At 41.1% G+C, this 24,582-nt stretch overlaps 3 protein-coding genes across 3 annotated transcripts; 1 reads left to right on the top strand and 2 right to left on the bottom strand.

Annotated features, from left to right (window-relative positions):
* The first annotated feature begins 769 nt into the window (after window positions 1-769).
* LOC129097209 (extracellular calcium-sensing receptor-like) lies at window positions 770-7,091 on the top strand. The gene is made up of 13 exons (XM_054605982.1): window positions 770-842; window positions 2,981-3,203; window positions 3,390-3,568; window positions 3,745-3,836; window positions 4,152-4,331; window positions 4,442-4,630; window positions 4,766-4,977; window positions 5,026-5,221; window positions 5,392-5,601; window positions 5,693-5,816; window positions 5,899-6,092; window positions 6,294-6,575; window positions 6,669-7,091. The coding sequence occupies exons 1-13, from the start codon at window positions 770-772 to the stop codon at window positions 7,089-7,091; spliced, it is 2,577 nt and encodes an 858-aa protein (XP_054461957.1).
* A 1,668-nt stretch (window positions 7,092-8,759) lies between these two features.
* LOC129096117 (extracellular calcium-sensing receptor-like) lies at window positions 8,760-12,918 on the bottom strand. Its single transcript, XM_054604796.1, has 9 exons — window positions 12,704-12,918; window positions 12,145-12,439; window positions 11,916-12,002; window positions 11,383-11,652; window positions 10,939-11,145; window positions 10,571-10,846; window positions 9,968-10,192; window positions 9,748-9,871; window positions 8,760-9,670 (listed from the first exon to the last, which is right to left on the bottom strand). The coding sequence occupies exons 1-9, from the start codon at window positions 12,811-12,813 to the stop codon at window positions 8,760-8,762; spliced, it is 2,505 nt and encodes an 834-aa protein (XP_054460771.1). The 5' UTR covers window positions 12,814-12,918.
* An 895-nt stretch (window positions 12,919-13,813) lies between these two features.
* LOC129096145 (extracellular calcium-sensing receptor-like) lies at window positions 13,814-18,671 on the bottom strand. The gene is given in 11 exon segments (XM_054604831.1): window positions 13,814-14,727; window positions 14,892-15,015; window positions 15,118-15,345; window positions 15,714-15,989; window positions 16,076-16,291; window positions 16,992-17,018; window positions 17,020-17,262; window positions 17,502-17,588; window positions 17,851-18,145; window positions 18,240-18,403; window positions 18,660-18,671. Coding segments are annotated over 10 exon segments (2,520 nt in total). The 5' UTR covers window positions 18,350-18,403; window positions 18,660-18,671.
* Window positions 18,672-24,582: the final 5,911 nt, after the last annotated feature.

Raw genomic sequence — 24,582 nt, 5'->3', positions numbered from 1 at the left:
TTCAGATTAACCTAAAATGGGATATATCCAGACATGATTCTTTTTTGACTCTCTTGGCTGGGTACTATTAGTTATTGACCAATAATGTCCGGTGTTTTCACACAGACAACTGAATAGTTTGTGTCTTTAAAAAAATATTTTTTTTACAAAGTAATCAAAAATGAAAACATTGGCCCATTTTATTACTTCAATATGAACAACTATTACAATGTAACAAACCTTGTACCGCTTAAGAAAAACAGCAACATTAATAAACATAAATAAAAACATTTCATGGTTGTGTTTCTTTTGTTGTTATGCAACTATTTGCATCACAGGTTGTGCCATTCACGAATATTTTGAGCAGAGAATCAAAGTGAGAAAGAGTTACATCAGATTGCACTTCATAATGATTTACAGAATTGCAAATTTTGAGTAGATCAGGTGTAAATCACAGGAGAGAGTCCATGTGAAGTATTGTTGGGAGAGTAATACAATGGTTATCACACCATGACATATTCCAACTTTATCATTTCATTTTGGAAATCTTATGACATTTGAGAAAATACCTATAGAGAAAGCTGGTTTTGAGGACTTCAACAATTATTGGTTAAACCATAACTGCTATTCAGCAGGGGATTAGAATCAAAACATCGAACCAAATTTGTCTTGTTTGAAATGAACACTAGAATTAATCATTTTAAAGCAGTAAACTACGAAGATGTCTCGGTTGCTATAGTAAACAAATCCGGATCTTTGACCTTTTGCCTCTTTGGTCCAGATCTCAAGAATGACCAAAGGTCACAATTTGTGTTACGCCCCCTGGTGGTTTGGCCCCCTGGTGGTTGGTCTCCAATCAGAGGGTCGGTGGTTCGATACCCGGCTTTGGCAGTCGATGTGTCCTTGGGTAAGACACTTAACCCCAAGTTGCTCCCGAAGGCTTGCCATCGGTGTGGACTGGATGTTGCATGAATGTTAGTTAGAGTCTGATGGTGGCACTTTGCATGGTAGCCTGTCATCAGTGTGTGAATGGGTGAATGATATGTAATATACTACTGATTGTAAGTCGCTTTGGATAAAAGCGTCTGCTAAATGAATGTAATGTAATGTAATGGTGGCTCGGAGTAGAAGGACGTAACATAAGGCAACAGGTTGAGCAAGTGAGGGTGTAGTCATACAAAAACCAGGACCCAATATGAATTAAAGAAAGTATTTATTTACAGAAAAGCAACACAGGGATCAAAGAGGACTGTCAGTGGCACCAAAGAAAATAACAAATAAACCCACCCCCATTGACAGGTGCTAAGCACCCAAAAGTACAGCGGGTGGTGCTCACTCTAATCTGGGGTTTTAACAAAAAGTAAACCTACGTGCATGCAATATGTATACCCAGGGGATCTTACCTATCCTCGTTTGTCCCTGTGCGCACAACAAAGACTTGACAAAAGACAAAACAAAAGTAGGCTGCTAACAACTAAAGTAAATGGTTTTAACAAAGGTGTTCTAACTAAAGATAAATCAATGAACCAGTAAAACCAAGCAGAGCTCAACCAGAGCTCTGCCACAGCGCAACCCAAAAGCAACAACCTTCTCTAACACAAACAAGGACTATTTAAAGGGGAATGGCTGATAGGAGATCCGGAACAGGTGTGGTGATGATTAATGATTGGAACCAGGTGCGCACATCTGAGAAGGAGGAGAATGAAAACAGTAGGAGGAGACAGAACAACAACACAAACCAACAACACAAAACAGAACACAATACATGTAGGCCTACAACATGTATACATACAAGACACTGTACGTAACAATCCCTAAATCATATTCATAGTTTCAGAATCAATGACCTAATATTTTATCCCTAAATAGGTAATACCTATAATGTTGTCTGTTATTTTCAATGCTGCAAGTCAAATTACCCTTGCAGGAAAATAAAGATGAACTGAACTGAATGCGAGCTGGTCTGAAAGGATTGCCAAAGCTGTTTTTTGAGTGCCATCTTAAACACACTAAAACCCTATACATATAATTCAGTGATGAGACTTGGTGTGTCCTTCTGTTACAAGGATATGGTCTGAATTTGATCATTTGTTGATGAGTAAGTCGTTTTAGCTTCAGCTAATGTCATGATGTCATGAAAGAGATCTTAACAGTAGTTGCAACTCTAAACTGACAGAGTATTTTCTTTGCTGAATGTCATTAATGACAACAGTTATTTAAATTCATATGGTCATTTTCTATAACATAGATGTGACAGTTATGCCAGCCTTACACATGCACCTTCAAAAAAGGCCTATCCGTATGACCTATATCAGCTTTTGCTTGATATATGGATTTATGCTATATGTTTGTCTCATCATGCCTGTCTCACCAATAAAGCTAAGGTCAGCAGAAACTGTTGTACACCAGGTTGGCCGATTAAACCAAATTTTAAGAAAAGATAGGTTTGATCCTGCATATTAGAAAAAAGTATCAAATAACTCAATCTAAAAAAGGAAAAACTAATACATTGGCTTGCATGTACACACAATTTGCACTTCCACCACCTACACAAACACTAATCATTTGCAATCATGCTGTTGTTGTCTTACTGTCACTCTTGAGAGGAGTAATTAGGGATTCTGTGCCATCCTGTTTACTTGCAAAAAGGCTTTACATCTATTATAAGAACCCACATCAACGGTTCAACTGTTCAGAAGACAAGGGGGGTTTGTCACAGTTTGGATACTGTGTCAGTTTGCAACGCAAGTTATATCTTGTGTATAAAAATATAAGTTTTGAACTTCAAATTGTTGTTTTGCTCTAGGTGTATTTCTAGAAATATTACTTTTTCCTACTGCATTGCTGGAGATTTCACTTTTTCATAGCGAAACTGTTTATAGATGTTGAATGTACTGATTTTGAGAAACCTAACTGAGTAAATTGTACATATTCTAAGTGTCCAGAACAGCTGCATCCATGTGTTGGTTCTCCTGTCTCTTCACTCTGTGGCCCTCCTCAGTCCCGTCCCTGCTCCTTGTCGGGCTTGTTGGCAGGCAGCTGGGGCTCAGGGTGGGACTGCAGTGTGTTCAGACAGTGTCTTGTTCTCGCTGGGGTACACCCAGCAACCAAGGTCTGTTCCAGGATGGAGATGTAGTGATTGGTGGGCTCTTTGCTCTTCACTACCAACCGCCAGCTATAGACAACGACTTCACTCAGCTGCCACACTACAAATCTTGCACTGGGTAAAACTCTGCTCTGCACTGTTTACTTTCAATACTGTCGAATGTCAATGATGGCTTAACAATTAATAACTATCTTTGCATCTTGGGTGTTTATTTTATTACAAAAACTTCATCATCCAGATCAGTACTTGTGGCTTCGACATTTTGACTGATATTTCTCTCACTCCTTCTCTCCTTTGGTCTCAGTTTAGAAAATGTTCCATTACAGTACATATATGCTATGGTGTTTGCGGTGGAGGAAATCAATCATAGCACAACGCTGCTACCAGGTGTGAAGCTGGGGTACCATATCTTTGATAGCTGTGGCCGACCGCCATGGGCTCTCCAGACAGCACTGTCACTGGTTGGAGGAGACAATGCTAGCTGTAATCTAACAGACCCTCCAGACTATTCTACGGGAGAAGGAATCATAGAAAGGAGAGGTAGCTTGTTGTGTATCTATACTCTGTCCGTAACATAATTTAAATAATGCATTTTGGTTCTTCAAACATAATCTTTTCATGAAACAAACCCTTTATTTATTTTTTCATTGCTGTTTTAGGTGATCATCGTGTTCCATTGATCATTGGTGGTGCTTCATCCGTAACTGGGCAGATACTTTCCAGAACCCTTGGGCCACTCTCTGTACCTATAGTGAGTTTTATTTTGAATACAGAATATACACTCGACTGTAACTTGTTCTATCTTGTTTCTGGGACCCGGTGCCATATTTTACTTCACTATCTTTGTCACTTGACACTGTTTTCTTTTCCTTTCCGGGTGAGGACCTCATTTTACTCTAAATGGCAGTGAAAAATCTCCTTCTATGTCAGGAAAAATAATTACAGTTGGGGATGAAGACAAAAAGTCTGGGGGGAAATCACTTTGAACACACCCGCTTTTTTAGGAAGAGAAGTATAATTCAATGAAAATAACAAATTATGTAACTTTTTTCTTTTGATCTTTCAGATCAGCTACCTGTCGAGCTGTCCATGTCTAAGTAACAGGCGTCAATTTCCTAACTTCTTCAGGACCATGCCCAGTGATATTTACCAAGCCCGGGCTATTGCACAGCTTTGCATGCGCTTCAATTGGACCTGGATCGGAGCAGTTGTAGCAAACAACGATTATGGCCTTGTGGCAATAAAGGTGTTTCCATTTGGCATCTATACAAGACATCTATACGAGACAATTGAATAGTTTTTTATTAATTTACTATTTTACAAATATTTTTTTCTCCTTTCAACTGTATACGTCAGGTTTTTCAGGAGGAGACTCAGGGGGCAGGGGTGTGTCTGGCATTTGTAGAGACCCTCCAAAGAGAAAACATTGTGAGTGATGCCAGACGAGCAGCTCTCACAATTCAGGCCTCGACTGCAAAAGTGATTCTGATCTTTACCTGGTACACAGATGTGAGAGAACTGTTCCTGCAGCTAGCCAACATACATGTGAGCAATTGAAGTACAATTGTGTATTGAATATAGTTAATGCAAAAGAAAATTTTGACATTTTATATTAAAAGATATAGCTTTTAAAAAAGAATTCTTAACTTGATCGTGATCTTATCTTCTTGCTATCACCAGGTGACTGACAGACAATATCTGGCCAGTGAGGCTTGGAGCACCAGTGGTGATCTTCTCCAAAATGTTGTCTCAACTAAAGTAGCAAAAGGGGTTATTGGTGTTGCCATAAGAAGTTCAGCTATATCTGGATTTGAAAATTATATCAGAAGTTTGCACCCAGTTCATCGTTCTGAAGATGAGTTCTTAAGAGAATTCTGGGAAGCGGAATTTGGGTGCATTTCCAATAGATCTCCTCAGAAAGCTTCTCTGCCATTCTGCAGAGGAACAGAGTCCCTGGAGGGAGTGCAGACTCACTTCACTGATATCTCCCAGCTGAGGGTGACATATAATGTCTACCTTGCTGTTTATGCTGCAGCTCATGCCCTTCACAGCCTCCTGTCCTGCCCTGATAGAGAAAACTCATCCAGAAACAACAGCTCCACCTGCTCTTCTCCAAAACACATCAAACCCATAGAGGTTAGCATGATAATCAACATTTCCCTGAGAAGGGAAATCTACCCTTCGTTTTATTATTCCATATCAAATTATGAATATAATAATCCCCCAAATACGTTTGTCTAGGCATTATATTGCACATGCTTTGTCAGTGTGTTGATGTAAGTATTTTAAATATATTCGACTTTCAGCTATTGCAGCACCTGAACGACGTGAATTTCACCACGCCGCAGGGTGAAATGTTTTATTTCCAAGGTGCCGACATTCCAGCAAAGTACGACCTTGTCAACTGGCAGAACACCCCTGATGGGTCACTCAAACTTGTTTTGATTGGTCGTGTGGATGGGTTTGACCTCCTCCTTAATGAATCAGCCATTCAGTGGAGTACAGGATCCAATCAGGTGGTTTAAAAAGAGCAATATTGATTCAGGCCACTATCAAAGTGTGAGTCACAAGAAATTATGTCTTGAGAATATGGTTTTACTTGTTTAGGTGCCTACGTCAGTGTGCAGTGAGAGCTGTCCCCCAGGTACCAGAAAGGCCAATAGGAAAGGAGAACCTCTCTGCTGCTTTGACTGTATCCCATGTGCTGAAGGGGAGATTAGCAACCAAACTGGTGAGGAAATTACTGCATAAAATATCCTTAATTTAGCTATTTGTGTTTTATTTTTCTAACCTCCTTTGTTTTCCTCTCCCAGACTCCCTTCACTGTGAGCATTGTCCATCTGAGTTTTGGTCCAATACTAAGCGAACTGCCTGCATCCCTCGCCAGCTGGACTTCCTTTCCTTTAATGAAACATTGGGCATCACCCTGACTACAGCAGCTGTGTCTGGTGCCGCGGTGACAACAGCTGTGTTCGTGGTGTTTCTTTGCTACCGTCAAACACCAGTGGTGAGATCCTTTTGTAATGTAAACAAAACTCTACTGTACACTTTCTACAAATTGCCATTGTTCAACTGTAGTTGATTGAACTGTTTCATTTAATTGCCTGCCATGGCATTTTTTCAAAACATTTGGTTGACCTTACATGCCCTGTTTGGCTTATGGTTAATGTGCTTGTCTTTATTTTTTTATATTGCTTTTCAATTATAGGTGCGGGCAAACAATTCAGAACTGAGCTTCCTGCTCCTCCTGTCTCTGAAGCTGTGCTTCCTGTGCTCACTGGTGTTCATTGGTCGTCCATCAGTCTGGTCTTGTTGGATCCAACAGGCAGCTTTTGGGATCAGCTTTGTACTTTGTGTTTCTTGTCTCCAAGTCAAGACTATAGTTGTTCTGGCAGCTTTCCGCTCAGCTCGGCCTGGTGCTGAAGCCTTGATTAGGTGGTTTGGTCCAGGCCAACAGAGAGGAAGTGTTTGTCTTCTTACTTGTGTACAGGTACTATAAATGTGTCAGTTTAATTTGTTTAATACGTCCATAAACTTTTGTATATGATGTTTAACATCAATTTGATTGCATTTTTTACAACAGATTATCATCTGTGTGACATGGCTGTCCCTCAGCCCCCCTGTGCCTCAACGTGATCTGGGTATCCAGGGGTCAAAGGTCACCTTGGAGTGTGCCATGGACTCTGTGATCGGCTTCTCTCTGGTCCTGGGTTACATTGGTCTGCTGGCCTGCACCAGTCTCCTCCTGGCCTTTCTTGCTCGGAAACTCCCTGACAACTTCAATGAGGCCAAACTGATCACCTTCAGCATGGTGATATTCTGTGCTGTCTGGGTGGCCTTTGTCCCTGCTTACATTAGCTCTCCTGGGAAATACACTGTTGCTGTGGAGATTTTTGCAATCCTGGCCTCTAGCTATGGTTTACTGCTCTGCATTTTTGCCCCCAAATGTTTCATAATTCTCTTGAGGCCTGAGAAAAACACAAAGAAACACTTGATGGCCCGATGACAAATGATGATAAATTAACAATGCACAGATTTTAGTAAATCAGATATGACCACGATTCCTCTTAATTTTCATTTCTTTACAATTGTTATGCATTATCATATTCCTTAAGTGTAGTATCATGAAACTATAACAACATGTTTGATTTTCTAAAAATATGAAATATTTTATGATATAGGAACTATTGTTAACTTAGTGTTTAGCATATTTGTACATTGCCTGAATGCAATAGCTGTAATTACTGAAGATATTAAACCTTTGACATCACTTAAAAAATGTTTATGATGATTATATTAAATCATTGTCTTTATTGTAGTCTCTGTTAAAAGACCAATCATAGAATGAAAGCAGGGTCCTGTCTTAAGTTAAATATTACTCGTACTGGGTTCTGATTTTGCAGATTGTACCATGTATGTACATTCAAGGTTTTTCTCAATGAAAAGTAAAAGTATCTGTACCTGGTACCTGCATACTTTGTTGTGAAGTTATTGTGATCAATACCAGGGGGACAAATACTCTTTATAACAGTGGCCACTGGAGTTCAATGGACTGCAATGGTCTAGAAAACACACCAAAATAAAGAAGTGTGCCAGTGCGTAGAAACGAAATGGAATAGAGCTAAAACACAAAGGAGATTTCCAGAGGACATCTGGAACAAAAAGAAAACCTGTACAAATAGAATAAAACACCAATTTGACAACCCAGAAAACCCAACCAAAATACAGAATTGCATTGCAAAAATAGAAAACCCTGGACTAACTAGAAAAAAAACTAGAAAACACTAACAGATAAAGAAACTTTTGCAGAACTGAGTTACAAAAAAAAAACGGTCTTTCTTTTGGACACTAAAGACTTATGAATAGGTATGGATTTGCCATGGTTTGTAGCTAATGGATATACTTTTGCCATGTATCCAATGACCAACTGTAAGTCATTAATTGTGTGTAATTTGTCAGTTTATTTTAATTGGGAGGCTAGTGATGTTTGTATAGCAGTCACTCGATATTTAAATATATTTTCCAATATGGAAATATCTATTTAAACTGTTTTGAATTCAATTATTTGCCAGTTGACATAGTGCAAAAAAATACATTACAGCAGTTGAGTTGATGACAAGACATTTTATTATTATTTTTTTAATTTATTTCATCCAAAATACTATACCCTTTCCTATCTTGACTACATCACACTTGACTGGCAGTGGCAGTTCACATTAAAATTCTAATTCTGGTGGAAGGATATATGCCTGCTAAGGGAACGGCTTTGGTTCTGCCCGCGACAGCCACTCGTTCTTGAATGATAATCATTTCATTCATCGGAAGAGCTACTCAATATGAAAATGCAGTCATTGTTATTTAAGAATAAAAACTACGCTGGCTTATTTTTTATGCATGAAGAGACAGAAAAGTTTATGTTGTATTGAGCAGTGTTTACTGTGTGTAAAGCAGATAATTCTGTACTTAATTACATTCACCACTGCTGGAACAAGGGCACCACATTGTTTACAAGAAACACTGGGAAACACTGATTCTTAAATATATGAGCAGAGTCATCAGCCCAGCTTTCACAATAAATAAACATTGTTATTAGTATTAACCTATTTTCACAACAGCATTTTTGTATTGTATAGAGAAATGCATCAATTATGTCTCTGGTAACTAAGTGCATGTGTTATGACTGGATGTCCCTACCCATGATTGCTTTCTTTGTGTTCCTCTCTGGTCTCAGCAGGATTATATAACATTTGGGTCCAAACAGTGCCAACAAGACACCAAAACTGGAGGCTAGGATGGCAAAAACCTCCACTGCATCTGCATATTTGCCTGGAGAGTTTATATAAGCAGGCACAAAGGCTACCCATACAGCACAGAAGATCAGCATGCTGAAAGTGATGAATTTGGCCTCATTGAAACCATCTGGAAGATTTCTAGCCAGAAATGCTAACAGGAAGCTGAGGATAGCTAGTAAGCCAATGTAGCCCAGTAACACTGCAAAACCAACGGTGGACCCGACTGCACACTCATAAACTATCTTGTCGTTTTGGTATTGAGTGTTTTTATGGGGAGCTGGTGAGGCAGACACAATCCAAGCAGTGCAGATTGCTGCCTGAATAGAAGTAAGAACCATGACTGTCCCTCTCTGCTGCACAGCACCAAACCACTTTAGACTGGCTCCACCTCCTGGCTTGGAGGCCTTGAACACAGCCAGAACCACCATGGTTTTCACCAGGATACATGAGACACAAAGTACAAAGCTAATCCCGAATGCTGCATGTCTCAGTTGGCATGTCCACAGCCTGGGACGGCCGATAAAAAGCAGTGAACAAAGGAAACATAATTTAAGTGACAGCAATAGTTGGAAACTAAGTTCTGAATTGTTGGCGCGTACTATAGGGGTGCTGTGAGAATAGATAAAGATCCCCAGGACGACAGCACAGGTGAATGTGCCCAGCAAAGAGATGGTTGTCAAGCAGATACCCAGAGGCTCTTGATAAGAGAGGAACTCAATTTTCTTAGGAACACAGTGGTCATGTTGGGGACTGGACCAGAAATCCTCCGGACAGTTGGTGCACTCTAGGGAGTCTAAGAAAACAGGGAAAGTGTTGAGATACATGCTTAAACCAATCTCCAAACTGCAATGTTTAAAACTGAATACTAACCAGTTTTATTGCTGATCTTTCCCTCAGAACAAGGGATGCAGTCAAAACAGCACACCGGTTGCCCTTTTTTTCTGGCCATCCGGGTACCTGGAGGACAGCTCTCACTGCACACTGACCTGGGTGGCTTAGATAAGAAAAATACATATCTGTTTTTCTACATTACTTCTATAATAAGTCATCCACGGGTTACAAAATAGTTGTCATAATAATCAAAAGTGACCTCTTTTAATTCAAAGTTCCAGAAGATTTTGTCTTCATCAAGTGTGAGTTCTTCACCTTTGGCTGACTGTTTAACCTCACCCACATTATGAATTTTAGTTCTTCCGTCAGGGAGCCACAGCCAGTTCATGACATCATATATAGGTAGGGCATCACCATTCTCATCAAATGATACCTGATCACCAAATGGTGTGGTGTAGTTGACCATTTCCAAGTAATACACAAGCTATAAATATAAAAATAAAGGATAGAGGAAAATCAAAAATGACAGATATGAAGATAATTATATAACTATGGTGAACACATCAGTGCTTATTATTCAATATTCAAACTATATATTACACTTTTGAAGATTTTTTCATAAAAGAGAAGTCACATCAATAATAATATCATATACCCAGTGACAAGAGTTGTTAGCTCTGACCTGATGTTGTTATCCATTGCTGTGACCCAGCTGTAGGGAAAATCCTTTCAGCTATTTGCTTTAAGATTAGTAAACTCAAATCTTTGTTTTTAATTATATACTATAAACAGTACTCCACAAGAAATGCTAAAGCCCAGGATTTAGTCACCTAAACAGGTGGAGTGTAAACTGATATCACACCTGCCACGGCTCCAGTCTTTGCAAAGTTCCACAGCTGTTCCCACTAAAAGGCCCTCTCCCTGGCTCGCACTTCAGCATGTCATCAAGAGCATACGCCAGAGCATACACAGCCTTGTACACGTTGTACTCTGGCCTAAGGTTTGAAATATCCAAGAACTCAGTCACCACAGTCTCCAGATTTTCCTGTCCAGTGCATAGTTCTCCCCCAGCTTCCACCCAACCTGCATGAGGTGGTGCAAATCTACACTGAAATGTGTATTCCCAAAACTGATTTACCTGAAATGTAATTAAAACTGAGTGTCATAACTGATCACAATATATTTAATTATTATTACAAATACTACATCAGATTGCAAAGTCAAACTCACCATGCTATTTCCATAGCTGTTGTTGTGTTGTAGGTCCGGCCGTATTTGTAACAGGAAGTCCCTAAAACCTGGTATTTCTCCACGACGGATTGCAATGCCCAGAGTGCCACCTATGTACGGCATGAGTTGGGGCGTCTGAAGCACAGTGGCTGAAATCCAGGCTTCACTGGCCATCCACTGCAGGCCTGTCACATTCTGCCTCACCACCTGTGTATTGCATTATATAAAAATGTGTAAGTTCATACTCTCATGACACATTTGTGAAATCCTGTGTTTTACAGAGTATTATGAGCAAAGTGAAAGACATAGACGTGTGATATATTTAATTAAATCTATATTTTACAGGACAATGTTTTATTGCAACTTATATCTTTCAGTTTGATAAATAAAACATTGAGGTGAATATTAATATTAAGTTATTATAAACCTTATTTCAAGCTCTACCTCTTCCATGAGGTTAATCATGTGACTCTCATGTGCAAACACAATGACCACACGAGCTGTAGATTTCCTCATCACATCCACAATTCTCCTTAGTTCTGCTGGGTCATTGCCCCAGGGCAAAACCTCTAGGTAGGCCAGACAACCTCCACCAGACAGAGCCAAGTCGGACTGGAAGGAATGGGCAGCATGGAGTCCATAATCATCATCACTGACCAGCAGACCTGTCCAAGTCCAGCCAAAGTGCCTGAGAATCTGAATCATAGCGCGCACCTAAGTAAATGCAGAGTGTTGGGATTAGTGAACAGGCTGGAATAATCTTTCAGTGGGAAACCTGATAAACAGGTTCCACAATGGACATGTTTAAACTTTGCCTTTCAGCATTGTCGGCTCAGAAAAAAGCAGTTCCATCAATGACACAAGTAGTCTGACAGGTATTACACAAAAGGAATACATTTTTCATTGCAGTACAGGAATGTTCTTTCTGACGAATGTTTAAGTGCAAATGCTTTCATATTTTGCTGATAGATGTTCACCTGGAAAGCATCACTTGGGATCGTCCGAAAGAAGGATGGAAACTTTTGCCGGTCACTCAGGCAGGAACATGTGGCAAAGTAACTCACCTGTGAAACACAGACTGTACAGCCTAAAAACATTCAAAGCCTTTACCGGCCTTTCAACTGTTAAAGTGGATTAGTCCATGTTTGCAATTGACATTTGATACTAAATCAAATTGATTCAAAAGAATTACAGCGGAAAACTTACCATAGGTACTCTGTACAAACCTAAGACGGTGGAGATGGCAATAGAACGTGTAGAGGAAGAATCACCCACAATTCCTAGAGCCGGAGAGGTTCCTACACAGGTATCGTTTAATATAAACTGCTCTTCTCGTCCACTAACTAATGACAATGCTGCACGGAATCCAATTCCTAATTTGACGCAGTTATCATAAAGACTATATCCCAGAGTCACATTAGGTAGCAGGTTGGAGTTTCTGTTGATCTCTTCAATAGCAAAGGCCATGGTCTGGGCCTGCCTGAATCCTAGAACATCAAAACTAACACAAAAATACCACCGTCATTTAGTTATTGTGCTGACATGTACATGAAGCACAATTACATATTTTTTAAACAATTAAGCCAGTTGAAAAGCAATAGTTATCACAATATTATACTGCTGTGCTAAAAAGTGATGTGTCCAAAATGGCATAAAAACAAAATGCCCCTGTTTTTGAGTAAAATCTTATTACACAAAATAGATTGCACTAATAGGATTGACTTTCACCACTTTCTGCTTTTCAATGTTTTCCTGGCAGACTAACCTGTGGCAGGTAGGCTGTTGTGGCTCTGAGGTAAAAGACAGGTCAGGAAAGACAGAAAAGAAGTGGATCTCAAATAGCCCACCCAGAACCACATCTCCAGCCTTGTGCATCCCATTTAGATGAAACTGTCCCCGTAACCGGCAGGAGGTGGAATCAAGATGGGAGGGCACAGAGGAAGAAAGGTAGGAATACAACAACAGAAAGTACACGAACAAGAGCAGGTTGATATCCAAAAACGCCCACATGACTTTCCTCCTGTTTACCCCCTTTCTGACCCTTTGCCAAGCTCTTTTATTCACTTGCAGGATTGTTTATCTTGCACACCAGCCATCAGGGCATACGCAAAAGTAAGGGCAGGGCCTAATATGCATTTCATTTGAGATTGATTTGGTATTGAGGCGTTTACCATTTATTACTGAAATTTGCACAACACCCATAATATATTGTGCATTTTTTGTTTGTTTAAATCTCAATTTACTACTATATGTATATGCACCTTCCAGTAAAATGTCAACTTGCCTTGCTGTAAAATATGAGGTTTGCTCTGCAGTTTAACACATATACAGTATGAGAAGAGCTTCTTTACACTGAGTATAATGCCAAATTTGTGTGTGACAAGCAAACCAAATTAAACTCAACAATTGGATTTCTCCCATGGATATGTATGTGGATGTGTATGTCCACTAGATGGTAGCAGCATACCAAGATATTTGGTACAATAATTCATCCTCCCTTGCACTGTGTCTGTTTGATGCAGGGTGATGTATCTGGCTTACACCCGAGGTGACTTGGCAGGTCTTAGATCAAATCAGTTCTGCAGAAAAATGTGGGAGAGATGTACTTCCACATTAGTCTGTTCAATTTGCAATGTTATTGATTTGGTAATTGTACTTGATTACAGGCATGAAACCTGTACGGATGATACGTCCTGAAAGGCAAGAAAGCATCTTATTTAGGTGGCATTTCAGAAAATAAAAAATAACTGGCGGAATCAAACATCATAGAAAATTAGAATAATAATGTAAGATCCAATCTTTTTTTTTAAGTTTTTATTAATTATGTATTGCTTCTAGTTTTGTTTGTTGAATGGAAAATACAGAGTGGATAGGGTTATTTGATACATTCACCTCGCCCCATGATTGCTTTCTTTGTGTTCCTCTCTGGTCTCAGCAGGATTATATAACATTTGGGTCCAAACAGTGCCAACAAGAGACCAAAACTGGAGGCCAGAATGGCAAATACTTCCACTGCATCTGCATATTTGCCTGGAGAGTTTATATAAGCAGGAACAAAAGCCACCCACACAGCACAAAAGATCAGCATGCTGAAAGTGATGAGTTTGGCCTCATTGAAGTTGTCTGGAAGATTTCTTGCCAGAAATGCTAACAGGAAGCTGAGGATAGCCAGTAAGCCAATGTAGCCCAGTAACACTGCAAAACCGACGGTGGACCCGACTGCACACTCATAAAGTATCTTGTCATTTTGGTATTGAGTGTTTTTATGGGGAGCTGGTGAAGCAGACACAATCCAAGCAGTGCAGATTGCTGCCTGAATAGAAGTAAGAACCATGACTGTCCCTCTCTGCTGCACAGCACCAAACCACTTCAGACTGGCACCACCTCCTGGTTTGGAGGCCTTGAACACAGCCAGAACCACCATGGTTTTCACCAGGATACATGAGACACAAAGTACAAAGCTGATCCCGAATGCTGCATGTCTCAGTTGGCATGTCCACAGCCTGGGACGGCCGATAAACAGTAGTGAACAAAGGAAACATGATTTAAGTGAAACCAAGAGCAAGAAACTTAGTTCTGAATTGTTGGCGCGTACCATGGGTGTACTGCGATGATAGGTGAAGATCCCCAGGACAACAGCACAGATAAATGTGCCCAACAATGAGGTGGTTGTCAAGCAGATACCCAGAGGCTCATGGTAGGAGAGAAACTCTGTTTTCTTAAGAACACAATGGTCACGCTGAGGGCTGGACCAGAAATCCTCGGGACAGCTGGTGCACTCCATGGAGTCTATATGAAAACACGGGAACAGAGCATCATGGACATTGTCTCTTTTACGTGTGAACACTGACACTTATGTTGGGTGTGCATTGCCTGGGCACCAATAAGTGCAAGATTCACAAAAACAAATTCATTTTCAATTATTTAACATATGGTTTTATAATAATACCAGCCTGTGTCATTGCTGAACTTTCCCTCAGAACATGGTACACAGTCGAAACAGCAAATAGGCTGCCCCTTTTTTCTGGCCATGCGGGTACCTGGAGGACAGCTCTCACTGCACACTGACACGGGTGACTGAAGGGATTGTAAGAGTGATATAACAGTTATTCTAAGCTGTTTGATGCTGTTATTGTGTGACATGCAGTACTAAAGTAAAAACAACAATAAAGGTGTAACCTGTTTGGAGTCAAAGTTCCAGAAGATTTTGTCTTCATCAAGTGTGAGTTCTTCATCTTTGGAGGCCAACTTCTTAATGAGCCCCACATTCTGGATTTTAGTTCTTCCATCAGGGAGCCAAATCCAGTTCATGACATCATATATTGGCAAGGCATCACCATTTTCATCAAAGGAAACTTGATCACCAAATGATGTGGTGAAGTTGACCTTTTCCAAGTAATGCATTAGCTGTAAATGGGGTACAATTCAAACAAAAAAGGAGAGACAAAAATAAAATAAACTGTTGTTGATTGTGCATATGCTTTCAGATGTTCTGTGCAATAGATTGTGGATTAAGTCATGCAAGCTTTCAAAAACAGTGCAGTGTGATCAACTACTGTTGCCATTGATTAAGTATGTTTGACACAGGAAATAAAGGGAATTTTATCTTGTCTTGCAACTTCTAGGAGGATTTTGTCTTCTACACAAAGACAATCAAGAGGGCCAACTGGCCTACTAATGGCACAGTGAATAATTTCTTTTTTCCACAAACTTTATTTCAAAATGCAGTGTCTGTTTTAAAAACTGAACTGCTTGAGAGTAAACTAATATCACACCTGCCAAGGCTCCAATGTTTGCAAAGTTCCACAGCTGTTCCCACTGTAAGGCCCTCTCCCTGGCTTGCACTGCAGCATGTCATCAAGGGCATACGCCAGGGCATACACAGCCTTATAAATATTGTATTCAGGCCTGAGATCAGAAACATCCAACAACTCCATCCCCACACTCTTTAGATCTTCCTGTCCAGTACATAGTTCTCCCCCAGCCTCCACCCAACCTGCTGGAGGTGGTGCAAATCTACAATCAAACGTGTACTCCCAAAACTGCAAGACCTGAAATGTATTTTAAACAACGTTTTAACAGAAGTTACAATATTATTATTGTAAATACAGATCTGATTGTAAGGTTACAATCTTACCATGCTATGTCCATAATTATTACTACTACTACTTATATTTAGGTCAGGACGTATTCTTAATAGAAAATCCCTGAGCCCTGGTATATCTCCTCGCCGGATTGCAATGCCCAGTGTGCCACCCAAGTATGGCATGAGGCGTGGGGTCTGGAGCACAGCAGCTGCTGACCAGGCTTCACTGGCAATCCACTGAAGGCCTGTCACATTCTCCCTCACCACCTGTGTATTTCATTTAATGAAATTGATTTATTTTCATACAACAATATAGTCTAGTTTGTAGGATTGAATTAAAAAAGAGATGAACATGTTCTCACTCCCACCTTGTCAAATAATTGCTCATTGGCCCTAAGCTTCAAACTATGACGCTCTGGGTTGTCATGTCGTGGAAGGATTGCAGTTTTTCACTCGGTACAGGCATAGCGGTTTTTCAAAACAAACTTGCTTCTTCACAGGAAGTTAGGTAAGCAATTTAGTTAGGTTAGGAAAGTTTGTGATTGATGTAAACTTGACTGGCTAACAACACAAGTGACTACCATGTGATTAACGTGTCATGTTACTAGCGAGTTACGTGACTAGCAACTCAAGTGACAAACAAGTACTAATGGGTCACGGGACTGATGTGAAACAAAAAGTCAACGTTGAATTTTTGTTTCACACAGCACACACTTAGTGTTCATCTTGGTAAAAGATCTGTATTCGTTTGACCCAGTGGACTATCACTAACATTATACTACATCAGCTGCTTTGAGGGTCCAATGTTGAAGCAGATCGGTTTACATTGGAATTAGTTGAAAGCTTGGTTCTTGCATAGAGACGCTCATTGGTGCCTCCATGCATCATTATCAGGTGCAGAGGGGCACTGACCAAATGCCAGTACTTTGCGAGTTGGGAGTGAGACCAGGTTGAGAAGATAAGATACCTCTTCCATGAGTTGTATCATGTGGAATGTGATGTGCAAATACAATGACCACACGAGCTGTTGATTTCTTCATTATTTCCACAATCCTCTTTAGTTCAGCTGGGTGTTCACCCCAGGGCAAAATCTCTGAGTAAGCTAGACAACCTCCACCAGACTGAGCCAAATCTGATTGGAAGGTTCGGGCAACATGGAGTCCATAGTCATCATCACTGACCAGCAGACCAGCCCAAGTCCATCCAAAGCGTTTTAGAATCTGAATCATAGCTCTCACCTTATTCAATAGAAATCAGGGGTGATTAGTGCAGTCCCAATACCAATGTTTTCCCCTTAGTTGATCTAATTAAACTCTTTTTCTTAAATCCATATATTTCCCACAATGATGGACAAGAAAATACACTACTTTACTTCACAAGACAATAATTGCATTTGATTGGCAGAACATGTTTTAAAGCTCATTACACTTCAACTAAAACATATTTTGCATTTGTTATTTCTAGACAAGAGTTTCACCTGGAAAGCATCACTTGGGATCGTTCTGAAGAAGGATGGAAACCTTTGCCTATCACTCAGGCAAGAGCATGTGGCATAGTAACTCACCTATAAAGAAACATACAGTATGCACACAGGTTTTACTTCTCATGCAAATCAGTAGAAACATTCAAATGATTTCACCTATTGAGCAATTCCCTTTTTTTCAAATCTAAATGAATATCACTTATTTTCAATTAAAGTCTTTTTGGAGAAGTTTGAGCTGAGAATTCATGTTTATCTCTTGTACTATCATTTTACATTTCGAAATACATTCAAATGTGGCACATCAAAAGCGCCACAAACTCATGACTGAAAAAGGTGAACTTACAATGGGCAAATTGAATAAACCAATCACATCAGAGGTGGCAATAGAAAATGTTGAGAATGGATCACCCACAATCCCCAGGACTGGAGGGGTCCCCAAACATTTCTCCTGGAGCAGAAACTGCTCCTCTCGACCACTGGCCAGCAACAATGCAGCACTGAATCCAATTACAAGTGTGGCACAGTTGTCATAAAGACTGTATCCCAGAGTCACATTAGGTAGCAGATTGGAGTTTTTGTTGATTTCATCAATGGCAAAGGCCATGGTCATGGCATGCCTGAACCCTTCAGTGAAAAAGCTAAAACATAGAATGTCACGGTTAATGACTAAAAAGCAATTCATTATTCATAATCACCAATGCATGTTCTCTGCTACATGAATGTTAAACTTACCCCTGGCAGCTGAGCTGATTTGGTTCTGAGGTGAACGACAGCTCAGGGAAGACAGAGGTGTAGTGGACCTCAAACAGCCCACCCAATACCACATCACCAGGCTTGTGCATCCCATTAAAATAAAACTGTCTCCTTAATTTGCAAGAGGAGAAATTAGAGGAAGACTCTGACATGAAAAAGGAGGAAGAGAACAAAATCCAGAAAAGGTAGATATACAAGAACAAAAATGTGTCTAGAAATGCCCCCATATCTGCCCTCCTCACTTTCTGAGCTACATGAACAATTGCTTACTTTTATATGCAGGTCTGTGTCGTCACCTTTGGTGGTGTTGGTCATAGTTTCACACCACCCATCAGCGCACAGGCAGTCATGTGGGAGGCAGGACAAACTCATATCAAATTAGATATACAGACAATGAACAGATACCCAGAGGGTAATGGTAGGAGAGAAACTCTGTTTTCTTAAGAACACAATGGTCATGCTGAGGGCCTCAGAACAAGGGATGCAGTCAAAACAGCACAAAAGTTGCCCCTTCTTTCTGGTCAAGCGAGTGACTGGGGTGGCTGTACAGACTGGAAGTCATCAATGATCTACACCTTTTGATGCTGTTATTTGAAACATTATTGGAAAAAAACAATAACTTTAATAAGCAGAATTTACCTTTTAGGATTCAAAATACTAAAAGATTTTGTCTTCATAAATCGTGAGTTCTTAACCTTTGGCTGACTCTTTAACCTCACCCACATTCTGAATCAGTGTCCCTCCATCAGGGAGCCACAGCCAGTTCATGACATCATATATTGGCAAGGCATCACTTGATTTGATGTTGCTGTAATTATCAGTTGTAGGCTAACACCAGGCTGAAAAGCAATGTTTTGCTGCCCTTTCAAGTTTCAAGTCTGTTTTATCTCTAACCACCCTGATAGGTGTAGTTAATGATGTCACTGGGTCCTGGAGTCAAAATGTCGGCTGCTTCAATGCAGCCAATAATTCATATTTTCGAATATTATTCCCACTGTTAAACTATGTTAAGTTTGTACCTCAAGGTGTAGCAGCTGTATTTAGAAACGTAAATAGGTGGAGTGTAAACTGATATCCCACCTGCCATGGCTCCAGTCTTTGCAAAGTTCCACAGCTGTTCCCAGTGTAAGGCTTGCACTGCAGCATGTCATCAAGGGCATCCTGTAATAAGATGTTACAGCTGCTTTTAAAATTTAAAATATATCAATATCTGATTATGACCAATATACATGATACACATTTGAGAACATATTAGCAAATCTCTCAGTAAATAACAAGATGAGGAAAGAGAGGAAGACATAGAGAGGAAAAAAAGAGAACAGCAAGATCTGGTAGACACAAAAGAGAAAACTGAAAAAAACAGAAAAAAACATTTTGTTAATATTTGCCAGTTATTTGAACAGGTATAATGATAAAGTTGTGTTTCTGGTCGAAAGTTATTGAGTATAAGACAGAAGGTTTATTTTTTTAAGAACGTTATTTTATTTTTTATTTTTTTATAAATGCTTAACATTAGTGTTCAGTCCAATTCACTGTCATATATTCCCTCAGTCTGGCTAAAATGTCCACTACGTGGTAGTAGCAGAGTGAGCCATTAAATGTTATACCTGTGTGGAACCTTGAGTTTGGGAATTCGGTGAAGTAGATAGCAGATATGCATACATGAGGATGCAAGACAGGTTACCTCACTAGATGTTTTGTTGTTGCCCAGTTGCTCAGTTAATCCCTTACCAAAAATACAAACAGATTTGATTTTGTCTGGGTGGCAGTTTGTTTGCATTCATGCAAGCACTTAGGCATAGACAAAAACATAAAACATTTTGCTAACATAAAATGGAAGAGTTTTAAAGAAAATGTTGGATTGCCAACTTAAAAAAGAAAATATACAACGTAAAGAAAATTTCCACTCCCACCTCATCAGCTCAACCACACTCACCTGCCCACACAGCTGCATCTGTTCAGTATCAACCCAGTATATAAGCTCCAGTCACACACACACACACACTCATTGCCAGATCGTTCTCTGCATTATGCATGACCTTCCAGCGTTTACCCTCGGACTGATCTCCCGTTACCGACCTTGCTTGTCTTGGACTCTTCTGCCTCGTCTCTGCCCCGGTAAACATCTCAGCCTTCGGTCCCCGACCATGAGTTTTGCCTCTGCTCCTCCTGGTTTATTTCTGCCTGTTCCCGTGGCTGCTTGGCAGTTCCCCGGCTTGACTCCTGTAGCATTTGTTTACTACCTTAAAAATTAAATATTGCACTCGTAAAATGTTTGGGGCACAACCTCCTTACGGAGGAAAAGAACAAAAATAAATGCAATAATTTGGTAACAAATTATTCAGTCTCAATATCTCTGGCCTAAGTACCGAGTTCATTGATCTATAGTTCCCACTTTGAAATAATAGGACAGACAACGACTTGATGATAAATGGGTAATTTATTTCTAATACGATTAAATGAATTGATAAAAAATGTTATAATTAAACAAGAATACAAATGATGAAATTAATAAGTTTCCAATAACACAGGCAAATGATTTCAGATAGTGAAGGGAAGACTGCTATTTCCTTTTCAATCCTGATGCTAACTGATAAATCTGAATTATAATCATTCAGAGCGTTATCTGACACCAACTCTTGATCACATTAGAAGATGTCTGTTTCCTACTTTATGCAGCTTTGTCCAGATGATTTTGCAGTGGGATCTGCGGTTGTTTCTACTCCAACGGAGTCGATTCACAGCTCTCCAGTGGTTGTTGTTTCTCAGTTCACTCCGGCCACTCCCAGCTCACAGTCAGCCACAGCCCAGCCCCTTTCTCTCACCACACTCTCCCTCACTCACCTAATCAGCCTCATGCAGTGCACCTGTCTGCCACACCCACCTCGTCAGCACAATCATTCTCACCTGCTCACTTAGTACTTAAACCCCAGTCTCACACACACTCACTGCCAGATCGTTCGTCGCATTCATGCCAACCTTCCAGCAATTTCCCTTGGACTGATTTCCCTTTGCTGACCCTACCTGTTTGGACTTCCCTGCCTTGCATGTGCCCCGGTCAACGACTCAGCCTTCTGTCCCTGACCACCAGATTCCTACCTTGCCTTTGACTCGGTTGGCCGCCTTAGCCTACTGTCCCCGACCACGAGTTTAGCCTCCGCTTCCTCTGGTTTCAGTCTGCCTGACCCCCTGCCGGCTTCCCCGACGGCTCGGCGCTTTCCCATCTGGAATATACACCGGGAGACCCAGGTTCGCCACGCCCGTGCGAGCCACAACCAGACCTTGACTGCCTTGATCAACCAGGTTCAGCAGCTCACGACAGCCATTTCTCAGACCTTCGCTCAGCCTGTCCGTCAGCCTGTCCCGTCGACTTTCCGGCTGACTCCTGCACCTCCTGACCCATCGGTGCTCCGGCCGACTCCTGCACCGCCCGTCACGTCGGTGCCCAGCTGTCAATAAAGCTTCTGTAATTTACTCAGTCGTATTGCTCTTGGGTCCACACCACACCCGCTCCTGTTCCCGCTGGGTCGTAGCGTCCACCTGCTTCCACTGGGCCGCAGCGTCCACTTGCTTCAGCTGAGCCGCAGCGTCCACCTGCTTGTGCTGAGCCTCAGCGTCCACCTGCTTGTCACCAACACCGCCGAGGTTCGCCACGCCCGTGCGAGCTGCAACCAGACCTTGACTGCCTTGATCAACCAGGTTCAGCAGCTCACGACAGCCATTTCTCAGACCTTCGCTCAGCCTGTCCGTCAGCCTGTCCCTCAGCCTGTCCCTCAGCCTGTCCCGTCGACTTTCCGGCCGCCGCCTGCACCTCCCGTCCCGTCGGCGTTCCGGCCGACTCCTGCACCTCCTGACCCGTCGGCACTCCGGTCGACTCCTACTCGAATATCAACGAGTAGCCTGAGTTATCAAACTATTCAGAGCTATATCCCTCTCCAAACACCGGACCGGATCCAACGCCCGTCTTGAAGTAAGACACAAAAAATTCAGAGACTTTTGCCTGCTGACTGAGGGAGAAACAATATCCGTCTTCCTTGACTCTGGAGCTGATGCCTCTATTATGGACGAGGAGCTTGCACTACAGCTGGGGATTGACCGGGTGCCTCTTTCTCAGCCTGTTCCTGCCAGCGCCCTCGATGGTCACCTTCTGGGTACGCTCACCTTCTGGGTACGGTCACCCACCAGACTGTTCCAAGCTCGACCTCCGCAACGCTTATCACCTGGTTCGGATCAGAGAGGGGGACAAGTGGAAGACAGCATTCAACACGCCCACGGGACACTATGAGTACCTGGTTATGCCCTTCGGCTAAACCAATGACCCTGCTGTTTTCCAGGCGTTGGTGGATGATGTACTCCGGGACATGCCGGATCGTCATGCGTTTGCCTACCTTGACGACCTCCTCATCTTCTCCAAGTCCCGAGAGGAACACATTCACCACGTCCAGACTGTCCTGCAGTGCCTGTTAGAGAACTCCCTGTACGTGAAAGCCGAGAAGTGTGAGTTTGTCTCCTCGGTATCCTTCCTGGGGTACATCGTCTCCGAGGGCAGCATCAAGATGGACCCCACAAAGGTTACAACCGTTACTTCCTGGCCTGTTCCTGATTCCCGCAAGCAGCTGCAACGATTCCTGGGGTTCGCCAACTTTTATCGGAGTGTAGCGATTATTAATAACTGTGTTAAAATGTAAATATTGCTTACGTTAAAACTTGCGGGGCATCACCTCTGAATAGAGGAAAATAATGAAAATACAACCAATAATTTGGCAACAAATTATCCAGTCTCAATATTTCAGTGACCTCATAGTTCCCACTTTGAAATAATATGACAGACAACGACTTGGCGATAAATGGGTGATTTATTTCTAATATAATTAAGTGAATAGACAACAAGATTAATAATTAAACAAGAATACAAATGATGAATGAGTTGATTCCAAATAACACAGACAGATGATTCAAATAGTGAAGGAAAGAGTGATTTTCTTATAACCCTATTTCTACTCTATCCTATCAATCTAAATTATTATCATTCAGAGCATTTACCCGACACCAGATGCCTTTTTGCGTAGTTCCAGCCAGCTGTTTCTGCGGTCCTCTGAGTCGGCTCATGAACGTCCTCGCGGATGTTGTCCTCCGATGGTGAAGCGACGGATGCCGGTTGATGAGTTGGAGAAGCCATGATTCTCAGCTATCTTCGGAAAACTCACCGAGTGAGCTGGCAAAGAGTCTTTGAATTTCACACACTGCGGTGGCAAAGTGGATTGGAAATCGAATCTCAGTCTCCGGGCTCTTCGTGACTTGCTTCAAGGCGGGCATTGGATCCGGTGCGGTGTTATGAGCGGGTTTTTGCTCTGAGTAATTTTATAACTGAGGCGACTCGTTGATAAACTCAAACTAATCTTGTTTGGCCTAAACGATAACAATTAAAGTTGATATCGCACGAGGTCAACAGACGTACACTAAAACAAAAAAATGCTTTCTTAAAAAGAAAATAAGATGCTAAAAGGAGTTGAGAAGAAAAAGCTCTGACAAAAACTGCTGTTCTAAAATAAAATAACCGGAGCGGGTATATAGCTCTGTGACACTTAACAAGACACACACCAACAAGGACGAAAACGAAAAAGATAAGAGAGCGGACAAAGGAACACTCCCTGTTTTATCTATGCAGGAGGGCTTCCAAATCGTAGGGTGCAGCCTCTATTACGACCCTGTTTTGCCACGATTTTTTAGGTTCCTTTGTCTCCTAATGTTGACATGCTCTTGCTTAGTAAATTAATTGCTCTAACATTTTAAACAAATAAACCACATACTTTTCTTCACTTTGAGCTTAATAAACCTTACACACTTGGATATAGATACAGAAATGGAATTTCAGTTACATACACTTAATACACAGGATTTAACAAAGATTATGCGCATCAGAAATGTGCATCGGTCATGTGACTTACTAGCATGTAAACATTTTATAACTATAGTTAATATTTACTGTCACCTTAATGCTGTCACAACATCTCGTCACTTTGACACATATTTGTGTTATCACCAATTGACCACTGGATGGCAGTATGGTCACATGATGAGTCTGGTTTGAAAAGTATGAAATGGTTTTAACTCTGTTTCCCACATCATAACTACGGTAGAAAGACGTATCTTCCTGAAATCAAATGTGACATAAACTAAGTGGGGTTATTGAATACTCTAAAGACTTATATAGTGTTATACAGAGCTACAGAGAATAATTGTAAGATACTCAGTTGGTTCCTGTTCCCTTGACCCCAGTATTTTATGGTGTGACCTGTTGAAAGCTGGATGGCCAGTTGCC

The sequence above is a fragment of the Anoplopoma fimbria genome, chromosome 1 (assembly GCF_027596085.1).
Source record: "Anoplopoma fimbria isolate UVic2021 breed Golden Eagle Sablefish chromosome 1, Afim_UVic_2022, whole genome shotgun sequence".
Classification (NCBI taxonomy): domain Eukaryota; kingdom Metazoa; phylum Chordata; class Actinopteri; order Perciformes; family Anoplopomatidae; genus Anoplopoma; species Anoplopoma fimbria.
This window is presented reverse-complemented; position numbering and strand designations above follow the sequence as displayed.